Consider the following 12,491-nt stretch of genomic DNA (forward strand, 5'->3'; position numbering starts at 1 on the left):
TATAACATGTTAAATTTTAGTTGAATAACGTATTTGAGGAAATTCAAATGTTTTAAGAGTCGGACGCCAAATTTTCATGGACACTTCTTTTACCGATCATCTCAAAGACAATGACACTTCGATTCCAGATAACTCGACACTTTTTACCAGATATAACACACTCTATTTAGTGAATCAGAAATGCAGAATTCGCTGTGGAATACTGCTATAGTAAGCAGGCAATAAATAAAAATATATGTACTGACGTAAATTAAAAAGGAATTACCGAAACATGTTCTTATCCCTTTGGAATATGATAATAAAAGGGAAAGGGAAGTGTAAAGCTCAATATAAAGGGAGTTTTCCATTCTCTTTTAAAAATTGTGTCTACGCATTAGTATCGTCTTCGTGATGCGATTCTAATGAGCACCAATGACAAAGGATTTTATGAGGTGTATTGGCCGCTTTAAGACCCCTTACTCCCCTTATCTAGAGTCCTGCTATAAGTTCAATTGAACACAGTCGTGTTGATCCACATACTAGTAATCCGTTGTATTTTCAAATCTCTTAATCTCAATTTACCACTTAAAACAAGTTTATTATTTAGACAATTATTTTCGGTCTTCACTTGAAATATATTACTTCAGAAATAAGCATTTGAATCTTATTTAAAATTTGCACTTATAATATTAATTGTATAAATTAAAAGTAATAAGATTTTTGAAAACGAACAACGCCATTGGTTATATTTTACATGTGTATGTAATTACGTTATGCATAAATTGCCAATGTGTCGGGCTTGACAATGCAAATTGATTCGTACTTCAAAATGTTTGGTAACAATAGCCATAATATACATAAATGCATTTCAGGTAGAAGATAAAACTCGGTTATCAGAGTGCCTAATTTGTTGAAAGTCTCTGTTATCCGAAGTGCCCTATATCGGGAATCAAAGTATCCGCAACTTCATGAATACCACCTATTAAAACATGCTCTATCTTCGTTTATATTTCATTGAATACTATCAAAATTTCAGTATTTGAAGCACAGTGATTACTCTACATGCTGGAATATCAAACAATTTCTTGCAATATTTCTAAGTAGTTTTATTTTGTTGAAATGTTTACATTTCATCCAGTTTATGCTGTTTTCAGACCGAATTTTCTATTTTTTGGGGAAAAATCTACCATTCTTCCGTGATGTTTTTCTTTGCAATAGAAAAGGATACACCATTTATACACTCGACCATGCGCCTTGTCTAAAAAACTAATATTTATGATATAACTTTGAAAACAATGATGAACTTGCCTCTCGCGCGTGGCTTTTGTTGTTATCTGGTATTGAAGTGCCATCTGTTATCAAAGTATCCGCATACCCAGCGTGGTTGTTTGAGTCAACACTTAATTTAACGTGTATCGTGAACAATGTGTTCATAAAGTTTATGTTGGTATTGTCGACGCAATTACTTAAAGGGGCCTTTTCACGTTTGGGTAAATTGACAAAATTGAAAAAAGATGTTCCAGATTCGCAAATTTTCGTTTTAATTATGATATTTGTGAGGAAACAGTAATACTAAACATTTACCATGCTCAAAAATAGCCATTACCCGGTATATGCATCTTTTGACTATTTAAAAACCCGAAAATTATAAAGCGTTGCAACGCGAAACGAATTAATAATTTAGAAAGTTCTGTTATTGTTATATTTTGTGAAACTACGAAGATTGCTTATTTAAAGTATAAAATACATCAGAAATTCTATACGGAAGGATGGCCGAGTAGTCTAAGTCGCAGACTTTTTACTTAAGGAGTCCAGGGGTCCGTGGTTCGAGCCCTGCTGACGGTTACCTTTTTTTTCTTTTTTAAATTTTATTCTTGATTATTTACCGAAGCATTTTATATCCAATGTTCACATTTATCAATATAAAGCATTTAATGACAAACTTCAAAACGTGCCAAAATCTGTGAAAAGGCCCCTTTAAGCGACTCAATCCGCCATAAAACAAAATATAATCGAACCATTTGTTTACAGCTATCATTGTATGTATGGAATTTAAGTACTTATTTAGTTATTATTGATCATCATATTCGCAATCAAATAATACCTACATGTACGTTGACCATACATAAGCGTCATATATGAATTCAATGGCTGCGAAGATTCTAATGCGGTTTTCTAATGTATTTTCTTCATTTCAAATTATTTTTTTGTATTTGTTTTCATTTGTATTGATTATAATGTTTTTAAATGTATTTTAAACGTGACATACTTACTTTTATACTGTATGTATTAAGACGATGTACTTATTTAATGTCTGTTCCGTCAGTTCTAATTTATATACATGTATAACTTAATTTTATGTACGTTTTAAACCAGATCATGAACCGACTACGGCGAACATTCGACCGTCTTCGAGGTCGCCATGACGACAAGTCGGACTCAGAAACTTCACACAGGAAACGGAAGTTCCATTTAGGAAGACTCAATTTTCTAAAGCGTTTCCGGAAACACAAGGATGAGCAACGCGCTGAAAGCGAGAAGGCTGAAACGGACGTGTCTGAGCAGCTGGCTCCTATAAATGGGTCCCGGTCCGAAGATAATATTCTCGCCAGGGCCGAGAGAGAGACTCAAAAGGAAACGGAAGCAGGACGTTCTTCAGATGTAAAATTAAATGGCCCAAACAACAGCTGGGTAGTCATCAATGTCGAATGCCATGATGATGATGATGATGTCGAAACTAGGAGGCCATTCAGCCTGGCGCCGGCGGGATCGATGGAGCCACTGGATCGCTCGAGTTCCGACAGGTTATCACGAACGTCCTTCGTACGCGGGCCCTTATCCCGGGCAAGCGTGATCTCTCAGAAATCGCTGTCCATGCTCAGCTACCGGCCAGCTGTCGAGACTCGAACTATTTGGACACAAACGGAGATTCCGGCATTCACGACGCAGACGACTTCTATGAATTCAGTAGAGGAAAAAGAAAAAATAACCCAACAAACGAGTACAAGTAACTTGCTCGAGGTTCCGCGATCTCGCGGGGAAAGTTCTCAGTGTTTATCCGAGACGGGAGCGTCCGAGTTCGCGACTCCTTGGACGAGTATGGAGTTCGGGATAGACGCGGACCGGAAGTGTCGGGAACCGGTGGAGAACACGACGCTTGCAGCAATCAGAGACAGGATCAAACACAGACTTACATTTCCTAACCTTGAGCACACGGACGCTGAAGCATGTGTCGAACTTCTGCAATTTGCTAAAATACCGTTTTTGTCAGCTCTGAACCGAAAAATGGCTCTCGAAGGTGGCCAATTCAACGAGGAATTTCTTTGTTTTAGAGGAATGGACATGCTTCTCGTTCTAATGGAAGAGATCGCTAACGCTGGGCTTAACACTTTTTATGACGTCACAATGACAGCATTTTTGTCGCAATGTCTGATGTCATTGGTGAATTCCTCTTCCGGTAAAGAGTTTATCATCCAGCACGGCGAACACGTGGTTACGTTGGCAAGAGGTTAGTGGCTGAAAAAACATTACTATAAATATTTTGCACAACCTGTTTAATGTAATCGTGGATTATCATTTGATTGACCTTCATTCTATAATTTATTCGATTGAAACATCATGGCCTGTTTCTTAAGCTATCTGCCTATACTGAATTTTCGCAAAAAAAACCCCACATTAAAAGTGGAAAGTTTCGTCCCTAATTCTGCACTGGTTAAAACACTTAATGCACATGGCATTAGGCCCCGTTTTCCCACTCCTAAAGTTATTTACAATGGATATTCAGATGGAACAGTACAATTTGGCTATATTCATACTCTATATTCACAGAACATGTAGGTTTGTCTTTTTTTATGCTACTTCCTACTGATAGAGGACAAAAGATATATCTGACTTGCAACACTAGTAAAAAATATACGTCCGGTAGGCAAACTAAACATCTATAATTATAATTTGTGCCTATAGTTCCAATTATGGGCGGTAGACTTTCATAAATGTGAACTAAATTTGGATCTATTATACATGACTTCAAGTTGACAGCTTTGCAAACATCTCCGACAATGCACGCGTGTAAATGTTTGTTTCTTTTCGTTCTTTTTGGTAGTGATATATGCAAAATGTAAGTTTAGTTTGCCTACCGGACGTATATTTTTACTTGTATGAATCAATTGCTTTACATTTACAATGATTTTCAAACAATAAAAAAAGATACAAATTAGCTGGAAATTAAGTTAGCTTTAGAGCGGAAATCATTATAAAACCTCAAAGTTCAATGAAAATGATCTACAATGCGTCAGAGTGGGCATAAATCAGCTGTAATAGTGAGCTTTTAAGTTTATAAATGAACTTCACACATGTCATATCTCGACATCTTTGTACAGCACCATGTCATATCATTTTTTCATCAACACGTTGTATGTAAAGTCGATTTTTTCCACCAATACGAACTTTTTAAGAAACCCTGGCGGATATGATACTCGGGGACATTGGTTAATATAACTGTCGGTGAAAAAACTTTTTCACTGGCATACCTTTAACGAAATTTGTAAATAAAGTGCTAAATATGGGAAAAATCCCTGCATCGTCGACTTTAAATAGCCATATTTCAATTAATCCTGAATATTAATAACCAGGATTTTCCTCACATACGCTGGTAAAACCTCCTTTGCATGCACTAAAATATATTGTATTTCAAAAATGCCTTTAAACAATTATAGAACTGGATTTACTTACCCTACCGAAATTCTTTGAAATAAATCGGCTACATCTCCTAGCATTTCCAACTTCTCACAGCATGTCGGGTTTCCGGGGGTGGGTAAGGTTGGTTTGAGAGTGATTATTAATAGTAAATTGCTTCAATCATTTAGTTAGTTGAATAGACATGTATCAACTCGGTATACACAGAAGAGCAATCATTGTTTAATGCAAAATATTTATCAAGCCTTGTACTTCTTTAGCCCATTTATGCCTAGTGGACTCTTGCATCCTTCTAAATTGGATCAATTTATTTCCAAAATTAGGGATGTATATATTTATTTCTATATTTAGAATATTTCTTACAGAAATTCCTTTATGCAAACAGCGCAAACCCTGATGAGACGCCGCATCATGCGACGTCTCATCTGGGTCTACGCTGTTTGCCAAGGCCTTCTTTCTAGACGCTAGGCATAAATGGGTTAAACTGAGAGTTACACATTTTTTATAGTATAAAACATGTAATTTATTAATATACTAGGGTTTTACCAAGCAAAGCGTTTGTAATTTAGTGAAGCAGCTACGATGCTTATTTTGTGGAACTTGATTTCGAAAATAGGTTATTTCATTCAAATGATGGTTCCATAGGAATACATTCGTGACTCGCGTTTTTATAGTTGTTATTCTCTACAACCGTCTTTATTTGCTGTCAGCATTTTGATTTATCATAAGAGTTTTACTACTCACAGCGCTTACTTCCCCTCTTGCGATTCTTACACTTGCCACAAACAAGCACATTTTTTTTTCAGATACACAATTAAACCGGTCTTCAGAATTGTAAATGTTTTTATGTTTCTTTTTAAACTACTCTTAGGAAAATTGCTTAAGTGTTCATGATTAGTATGTATAAAGAGAGATACACACGTTTTGTGTTTCGTAAAGGGACTTTTACACAATAATCGTACTATTAACAAAACTGTCATATTGATTATTGCTTAATATCATTATAATGACAAGGATGAATGTACTATAATTTTTAATACAAATAAACTGGTCCTGGGGTTCGAAAAAGGGACCTTAAGAAGCGAAAGCTGTCGCTGGGTCACTAGAACGCGCAGGTGTCTTATACCCCCGTCTAACCGGACTGGCATCCTTACTTAGTCCTTAAGGCGACCCAGGTCGCAGTGAGGACGCCATAGACGCCGGAGGGACGCAGTAAGGACCCAAGAGAACGCAGTGAGGTCGCCGAAAATTGCTCAGGACGCGAGCCCATGGCGACTACTTTGAACATGTTCAAAGTGGTCGCCGAAGTCCGGCGTTTTTACGGCGTTCTGTTAAGCACGTCGTAGGGACGATGTAGAGAACGCAATAGTCGTAGTAGGAACGTGGTAGGGTCCCTGTAAGGTCGCCATGGACGTCGTGTGGTCGCCGCTCAAACCCACAGAAAATGATCATTGACTGCAAGGACTCTTGACTCTTGAGCGTTTGGGTCTGGCATCAAGGATTGTAGGCTCGTCGGCATTTGTTATTGAGGTAGACGGTCCCTGGATTTCGTCTGGATTCGCAAGTTCCGGGCCATCTTCACCCTGGGTCGACCCTTGGTATGCGAGCTTTGCCTTCAACTGCAAATAAATGAAATTGTATAATTTATTAGATATACGTATGCAACTTTATGGTGGAGAATAATCATTGACATTTATATGAAGATAAAAATTAGTGTTTACTTATCGAATGTTATGAATTCGAAATCACTTGTCTTATATAGCATGTAGAATTTTATCCTTGTTGACATACATACATTGAAACGATAGTATATATACATGTATATGCAGTTAGTGTAATGTCTGGTACTATTTTTAAAATGCAAATGCAAGTTAGAAAAAAACAAAAGTGGTATTGGATGCTCCTTAAGCCACTGTACCATTACCTCTTCTTCTTCTGATGATAAATCGCTTCTGGTCACTAGCTTACTTTTTTAACAGGACTGTCAGCTTGGTGCATGCTGCTAGCAACAGACTGAGTGTCGGTGTCCGAGCCCCTCTCCGGAGATGGTGAAGGACTAGCTACTTTTTGGGGATTACCCCGCCCATGCGTCTTATTTCTTGGCATTATTGAATTTATTTCTCTGCACGCATCGACGATTGGAAAGAAAATGAAATTTCTCCAAAAAAACCGGCCTTTTATACTACCAGTATGGTCGCCGTGTGGTCGCCGTACGGTCGCTGCGGGGACGCCATGGTCGCAATAAGATCGCAGTAAGAAGGCCAAGGACGCCGCTCAGACGCCGTATGGTCGGCTTTGGTCGCCGTAAGGACGCAGTACGAACGCGGTAAGGTCGCGGGGGACGTATTAAGGACGCCGTGAGGACGTGCAGAACGCCATAAACCAGGACGCTGTTGTGACGGGAAGGCGAAAAACAGCATTTTTACCAAAAAAGTCATTGGCGTCCTTACTACGACAATCAGAAATTTCCAGAAACACAGTCTTAGGTCGCCGTAAGGACGCCAGTCCGGTGTTAAGGGGCTTTTAATGAATAGTTATTTAAACTGTTATCACTAATGCTCGTTTTGCTCAATTATCGATGCAAATCTATAGATGCTATATCCGGTTTCGTTTGATGATTTAAATAAAAGAAAATTTTTTTTTGGACATTTTTGTAGGTCATGAGTGTTAGTTCGCTTGTTGGAATATTGTGAATGCATTCTGTTTTGAATCTGTAACAAATGTCTTCAAAATGTTCATATGTCCAAATAGTGAACTGGTCCCTTTGAATAAAAATTAGACATTAACAAGTACACGGTTTATTCTTCCATTTTACCAATATTGTAATGCTCAAAATGTGATCATGTGATTTAAATAAAGTCACGTTGAAGTTGTGACCGGAAATGATTGTATGGGCACTGCTAGGGATCACTCCAATCGGTTATTTTACAGCACAGTTATCTCTGAGTACGATTTTGTAATTTCTGTACATCTGCACGTCGCACACACTTGTACATTCAGTGTTAAATGCAGACCTCCTTGTGGTTGGTGCAAATATGAATTGATTTCCGATTTAAAATTCAAATTCAAATCCCGTTTTGATACATTAGAGCGAATCTATGTGTTTAATTGTACGTGGAAACTCCTCATTTCATTTTAACGCAAAGTTTTTACATATTGATGTGTTTCACTTATCGATTTCTGCGTTGAGTTATATTGTATTGAAAGATGAATTCGTTAATCGCTTAATGAGTCACTGATGTTCATAGAAATACTTTCATCTCTTCATGTTCTTTTCGAATTATAACGCAAACAACTTTGAAATTCGAATGCTAAAACGCTTATTTTATTCTTATTTGGTTTTTGATGCGTACCAAATTACCTTCGTGGAGAAGGGGAGATAAACACCAAATTCATGTACGTTATTTCTTTGCAGTTAACGCTGAGCGTTCAATTATTGTGCAAATGCTTAATGTTCGTCTCTTTTTTTCTGTGTTTTAAACCGGGTTTACAATTGAAAGATCTTAAAACTGTTAAGTACCTGTATAACCATATCATTAACATGACGGATCGCTGTTTGATTTACAAGCATGTATCTTCGAACTGAGACAAATAACATTGGCACTCAGACAAATAACATTGACACTCAGACAAATAACATTGACACTCAGCCAAATAACATTGACACTCAGCCAAATAACATTGACACTCAGCCAAATAACATTGACACTCAGCCAAATAACATTGACACTCAGCCAAATAACATTGACACTCAGCCAAATAACATTGACACTCAGCCAAATAACATTGACACTCAGCCAAATAACATTGGCACTCAGCAAAATAACATTGACACTCAGCCAAATAACATTGACACTCAGACAAATAACATTGACACTCAGACAAATAACATTGACACTCAGCTAAATAACATTGACACTCAGCCAAATAACATTGACACTCAGCCAAATAACATTGACACTCAGACAAATAACATTGACACTCAGCCAAATAACATTGACACTCAGACAAATAACATTGACACTCAGCCAAATAACATTGACACTCAGCAAAATAACATTGACACTCAGACAAATAACATTGACACTCAGCCAAATAACATTGACACTCAGCCAAATAACATTGACACTCAGCCAAATAACATTGACACTCAGACAAATAACATTGACACTCAGACAAATAACATTGACACTCAGACAAATAACGTTGACACTCAGACAAATAACATTGACACTCAGCCAAATAACATTGACACTCAGACAAATAACATTGACACTCAGACAAATAACATTGACACTCAGCCAAATAACATTGACACTCAGCCAAATAACATTGACACTCAGCAAAATAACATTGACACTCAGACAAATAACATTGACACTCAGCCAAATAACATTGACACTCAGCCAAATAACATTGACACTCAGCACAATAACATTGACACTCAGCCAAATAACATTGACACTCAGACAAATAACATTGACACTCAGCCAAATAACATTGACACTCAGCCAAATAACATTGACACTCAGCCAAATAACATTGACCGTTATTAGTATGTGTATATGAATGATTAATATTTGAGCCCCTTCGTCTCATGTTTATATGCTAACTGTAACAAAATACGTTTTAAACAAAAAAAAATAAATGTAAAAGATTACGTATTAAACACCTGCTATATATTAGTTTAATTCTCAGTTTAATTCGCGTTCATTTTAGTTTAGCATAAACCTGATGTTAATAAGTAATCCGTTACTTTTAGCCAGGGACCTATACAATTTTTTTGTTTGTATATGTCCCTGTTTTAGCATATGTAATTGTTGACTCATGCTGATATATTCCATAGAACTATATCTATGCACCATACATCGATGATTGCAAGGTGAATCAGCCTGGAGGAATGCTGAAAGTGGAATCATTACCGATTCTTATCATACTGCTCTCTGTGACGACATAGACGCTGAAACTGTCGGAGCAATTTAGTGTCTAGGATCTATAATGAGTTTTCTTTGTCGTTTTTACAAAGCATGTAAATATTTTGTTTGTTAGAAACTTATTACATGTACCAACGTTTCACACATACTGATGTGTCTTCCCTTTAGTTTTCGCACAGTAACGTATTTATTTTTGTGTTTGTAAATTCTTGTACATGTATTGTTCATATAATATGCATGTCGATTTTAGTTTGATTATGGTAGTACTATACATGTAATGCTTAATGTGATCGATAAATTACGATCCTGAAATTATATGCAAACTCGGGATGTTTTATTATAGAAAAGTCGTTCATTTTTATAGTCGTTTTTCTATTAGATATACCGGTATTTAATCATATGTGTCTTGTTCTGACAAAACTGGACATAGTGCTTGTGCGTAAAGTGCCGTCCCAGATTAGCCTGTGCAGTCCGCACAGGCTAATCAGGGACGACACTTTCCGCTTAAACTTGATTTTCGGTAAGAAGGGACTTCTTTCAAACTAAAAATACCATAAAAGCGGAAAGTGTCGTCTGGGACGGCACTTTACGCACAAGCATTAAGCCCAGTTTTCTCAGAACAAGACACATATTCATAATTTCCCCATTTATCAGTGGGTGACAACTTCATACACAACATATACAGATCATGCAACACGATTTTTTGTTCAATTAAATCTAGCGGTATTATAATTTCTTATATGAACAATGGGGATACAACCATAATAATGTTAAATAATTGCGTGTCGCAAATTAAATGAATTACCATTACAGGTACTTACGCTCAATTTCATTTTAGATACATTATTTCTGTTAGTTAGGGTGTTTGTGGATTCCTAGTAATGCCCTTTGTTGGTTGCTTCGTCAATGGACGCTACGCTTATCAGCTATTATACTGGTACGAAGCGAATACTAGTATTAATACAGGCATTAAATATATCAATATAGTGTTGATACATGTATATATAACTATAAAAGTTTGAGACGAATAGAGAACACCATAACTTACACAGTTCTATACAACTTTATACAAACCATAAAGGGCCACAAATCATGTTTCAAAATATTAGTATTTTGTAGTTTTTTTATGAATAACTATCTACATCGTAATTACTCAAGTTTTTGAACGATTCAAAATAATAACATGGTTTCATATCTGAAAATTTAAAAACATACATAGTCAAGAAAATTTAGAAATATACATAGGCAGGAAAATTTAGAAACATACATAGTCAGTTTTCATTTTTTAGACTCTCTTATAATATACATTTTCATTGCGTGAATATTTTTCTTAGTATGACTCCACTGTTGGAATATTATCGTGTGCTTGCAAGTATAATGTCGTATAATATTAAACAATATAAAGATATGTTCGCAAAGTAATTTACAACCGATTCATAATTTTAATGTTGTTTTAGAAAGATGCTCTTTTTAAAACTTTGTTCACCAAATACAAATATTAGCGTGAACAATTCTACATTATGAACCTTCAAAAGCAATTAGTTTTATCATAATTGCCACTCATTGACAGAAAACAGATGTTCTCAAAAGATACAAAATAAAAACTGTAAATGCATTCAACAGAAATTATTGGTTCCTTACAACAACCTTTTCAACTGAATAACCCCATTAAGCTTTCGGATGAAAGCTTATCGCGTTATTTTTGTATTTTTGTATAAATACTAAAACGGTTAGTTGAAATAGTGTCTATCGTATGTGTATGCTTATCGAAGTATACGATGTCCTTCTCAGGGTTCATTAATAATATCAGGTTAACATGCCTTTGTACTCATATAAAGCAAATGTTACGGTCTACTGAAATTTGGCATCCATCTATTAGGTTGTATATCCGCGGTCCGGTTGTAATAACAACTTGTGGCACGTGTCAACGGATTAGCACACATACGTAGAATTATGATGATATGCAATTGTAAAAAAATAGAGAAATTATATGAGGAAAACCTGGGTGGCCGAAAACATGTAGTTACAAAGAAAGTATTTCGGCTAAAAAAAGAGGCAGCCCGAAAACACAGAGAAATTGCAGTAACTAACTTTAAAAAATGATTGATTTGATAACAGTTTAATGATTATTTATAACATAATACTACAGAATAATTTATATGATCATATAATAATAATTAGGATTATTTGATGGACACGCGAATTTGATCGAGCGCGAACACTTCCCCTGCAGCAGACGTATTCAAGCAATGCGATGTATTCTTCAGCCCTGACTCACACGCGCGGATGGAATGTTGAGAGAAGTACGTAAACATCAGTAACTTTGTGGATCAACAAAAATACTCGAAGGAATACTTCACTGCGAAATACCTTTGCATTGGAATCTTTCAGACGATGTGTGGGTCATGTTTTGTGGGTATTGCGTATAAAGCGTACAACTTCTGTTATTTATCGACTGTAATATTATTTATTACGTGTGTGTGTGTTTAGAGAAACCGACTTTCAATCAGAGAACTTCAGCGTAATCGAATATAATTACTTGTGTGAAAGTGTAGTAAGGAATAGACGTGTGCTGATGTCATGACATCTATGTTCTACGGGAAATAAAGGATTATATTGTTGCGTTCGAGAAGATACTTTCAGAAGTTGTTTGAACATGTGTTTTTCACATGCAATAGTAATGCATCACAACGGGCATTAGTTCATTGACACTCGTTAATTGTTGAGCCCAATTAACCTCGTTGGCTTATCGTTACCAAGGCTCGAATTACAACTGATAAAGCCGGTCTGGTCAAATTGAAACCCAGTCGCGTGAATTTGTAATGAGAGGCCACTTTCATCGATGTCGAGTGATTGCGTCTAATTTATTTAGAAAACAAGCGA

The 12,491-nt window shown here is 36.3% G+C and overlaps 1 protein-coding gene across 1 annotated transcript; it reads left to right on the forward strand.

Annotated features, from left to right (window-relative positions):
* The first annotated feature begins 8,036 nt into the window (after positions 1 to 8,036).
* On the forward strand, positions 8,037 to 9,230 carry LOC127878665 (glycosyltransferase-like protein gnt13). The gene has a single exon (XM_052425194.1). It carries the CDS (start codon positions 8,244 to 8,246, stop codon positions 9,228 to 9,230), a length of 987 nt encoding a protein of 328 aa, XP_052281154.1. The 5' UTR covers positions 8,037 to 8,243.
* Positions 9,231 to 12,491: the final 3,261 nt, after the last annotated feature.

This window comes from Dreissena polymorpha, chromosome 4 (genome assembly GCF_020536995.1).
Source record: "Dreissena polymorpha isolate Duluth1 chromosome 4, UMN_Dpol_1.0, whole genome shotgun sequence".
Taxonomy (NCBI): Eukaryota; Metazoa; Mollusca; class Bivalvia; order Myida; family Dreissenidae; genus Dreissena; species Dreissena polymorpha.